Source organism: Triticum urartu, chromosome 5 (genome assembly GCF_003073215.2).
Source record: "Triticum urartu cultivar G1812 chromosome 5, Tu2.1, whole genome shotgun sequence".
NCBI lineage: Eukaryota > Viridiplantae > Streptophyta > Magnoliopsida > Poales > Poaceae > Triticum > Triticum urartu.
Window position 1 is genome coordinate 301995796 of NC_053026.1, and position 2338 is coordinate 301998133.

Sequence of the window (2338 nt, forward strand, 5' to 3'; positions counted from 1 at the left end):
ACGCTGTGGCGTGACGCTTCCCGCAGGACGTCATCAACGAGCGCCAGTTCTATGCGCAAACGAGGGCGGAGAGGAGGACGGAACGAGCCGCCTATCGCGAGTACAGGCGTATGCGGAAGGCGGCCTCTCAATTCAACATCGACCTAGGAGCAGTGTCGCCCTGGGACTCCGATGACGATCGGTACCTTGACGCTTTCATTGAGACGTCAGAGGAGGACATCATCGAGGCGGAGTCGGAGGAGGAGGAGGACGACGACGAGGAGTAGTTTTGTATCTATCGTTCATCTATCGTAGGAGGAGGCTATGAACTACCTATGTATCGTTTTATCTATCGTTTTTATCTATCTATGTACCTTTTATCTATCCATGCCTATCGTATCGAGTCGGAGCCGAATGTGTATCAAGTCGGAGTAGAAGGAGAAGAAATATAGCGCGTCTGCTGAAGCTGCGCGCGCAATTTTTTGCAGCGGCCGCATAAAAACTAGCTACGAAGGCACTGTAAACATTTTTTTAACGTGCCTGTTGGAGATGCTCTTACAGTGATATAAACCGAGCGGATGACAGATTACACTCGGCTTACGGCGAAACACAACTACGCACATGTTTTTCCTGCGTTTAGTAACTGGGTTGACATCGATCATGGTGAATTTTATTAATGAACGCTATTCGATCTGTTGACAGTGACACCAAGCCAGAACATCGAACATACTAGACATCATACGGGCAGTGAAAAGCCCCGATGACAAACGCGCGACGATCATTCCGCCATTAAGCACCCCTGTTGTAAACATGGTGACGGGCAGCTGATTGGAGATGACCTCGTCCGCTGGCCATCCTTGTCGACGGGCGGCGGCCGGACCACCATGACGGGGCAGCTGGCGTGGTGCGCGCAGTAGTCGCTCACGCTCCCCAGGAACGCCCTGCAGCCAAAAGAATGAGCAATCGTACGTACGTGCATGTATCGCGATCAATCGTGAGACGGGCACACGTACGTAACGCACCTCCCGACGGCGCCGAGCCCGCGGCTGCCGACGACGAGCAGGCCGGCGCCCGCGTCCTCCGCGGCGCGGCACAGCGCCTCCCTCGACTCCCCCTCCACCAGCACCGCCGCCGCGCTCACCTGCGCAGCAGCCACGGCTTAAGTTGATGAGCCGACGGCGTGTGTCACAACTCACAAGGGCCTATATTGCTTTACATACCCCTCGTCCGTGGCAGACCCGCCTGGCCCTGTCGAGCAGGCTGCGCGCGCTCTCCTTGCGCGCCGCTCGCACCGACTGCATGATCTCCGGCGCGCCGTACACCGCTGACCCTGCGTGCGTGGCAATCACATCATATCATATTCATATCAGCGCCGCTGATGTGCAGCAATGTCGCGCGAGGCGTGCCGTGATGTTGGTCGTCAGCTAGCTCACCTAGCCCGCCGACCGGGCACATGGCGTGGTGGAGCGGCTCCAGGGCGTGGACGAGCACGAGCTCATGCCGGGCCTCCTCCGTAGCCGGCTGATCGCCGGCGGGGAAAAGGGAGCGTAGCACCCAGTCTAGCGCGTGGTGGCTCCCGCCGCTGTCATCCAGCGCGACCACCACCTTCATCGTTCGCCTCTCTTGTTCTTGGTGTTTATTGACTCAGGTTGTCGCCGATGCGGCCGATGCGGCCGGTGCGGGAGCGTGTGGGTCATATATACGTGAATCCAAACCACGTAGTGCCGTGGAGAGGGAGAACGGACGGAGCTGTGGAGCGGTGGGTCATGGATGGCGGCGGCGAGACGACGAGGCGCCGTGCGCGCGTGGCATATCCATGCACGATCAAACGGCCGCGCGCCGCCGTGGCCCCGTAAGCGCCAAGCCGGCTCCACGCCACCATCTTGCTAGCTCGAGCCTTGAGCGGTACAGCCGCGTGCTCATAATTATGCGTTTGGTTGAAGGTATGATATAAATAGATTGAAACCGTTCTGAGATTGAATCTTTGTAGCTCCAGAATGTTTCAGTTTATATTCCTACCTATTGTCTGGATATACCAAGAGAGATCTACGGTCTAATGAGGCTACTATGAAATATTTACTCATGGGTGGGGCAAGCTCTTCTATTCTGGTTCATGATTTCTCTTGGCTATATGGTTCATCTGGGGGGCCTAAAATGGAACATGAAATGGAACAGGCGCATGTGGCCTGGAAGCCTGGTATCATAGCCTTTACAACGAACGGGGAACACTCATTGTTTACGGCATGGACTATCAGGGTATCTAATCCTGTTCGCTCCCCATGCTTTCGCACCCCAGCGTCGGTAGGGACCCAGAGAACTGCCTTCGCTTTTGGCGTTCCTTCGTAGATCTACGGATTTC

The 2338-nt window shown here is 56.3% G+C and overlaps 1 protein-coding gene across 2 annotated transcripts; it reads right to left on the bottom strand.

Annotated features, from left to right (window-relative positions):
- Positions 1 to 629: 629 nt before the first annotated feature.
- On the bottom strand, positions 630 to 1642 carry LOC125555920 (universal stress protein YxiE-like). 2 transcript variants are annotated; one of them, XM_048718722.1, is made up of 4 exons: positions 1413 to 1642; positions 1200 to 1309; positions 1002 to 1120; positions 630 to 920 (listed from the first exon to the last, which is right to left on the bottom strand). In XM_048718722.1, the coding sequence occupies exons 1-4, from the start codon at positions 1588 to 1590 to the stop codon at positions 758 to 760; spliced, it is 570 nt and encodes a 189-aa protein (XP_048574679.1). In that variant the 5' UTR covers positions 1591 to 1642; the 3' UTR covers positions 630 to 757. The 2 variants fall into 2 exon arrangements, with proteins under 2 accessions (XP_048574679.1, XP_048574678.1); XM_048718721.1 differs by having other exon boundaries at positions 993 to 1120.
- Between the last annotated feature and the right edge of the window lie 696 nt (positions 1643 to 2338).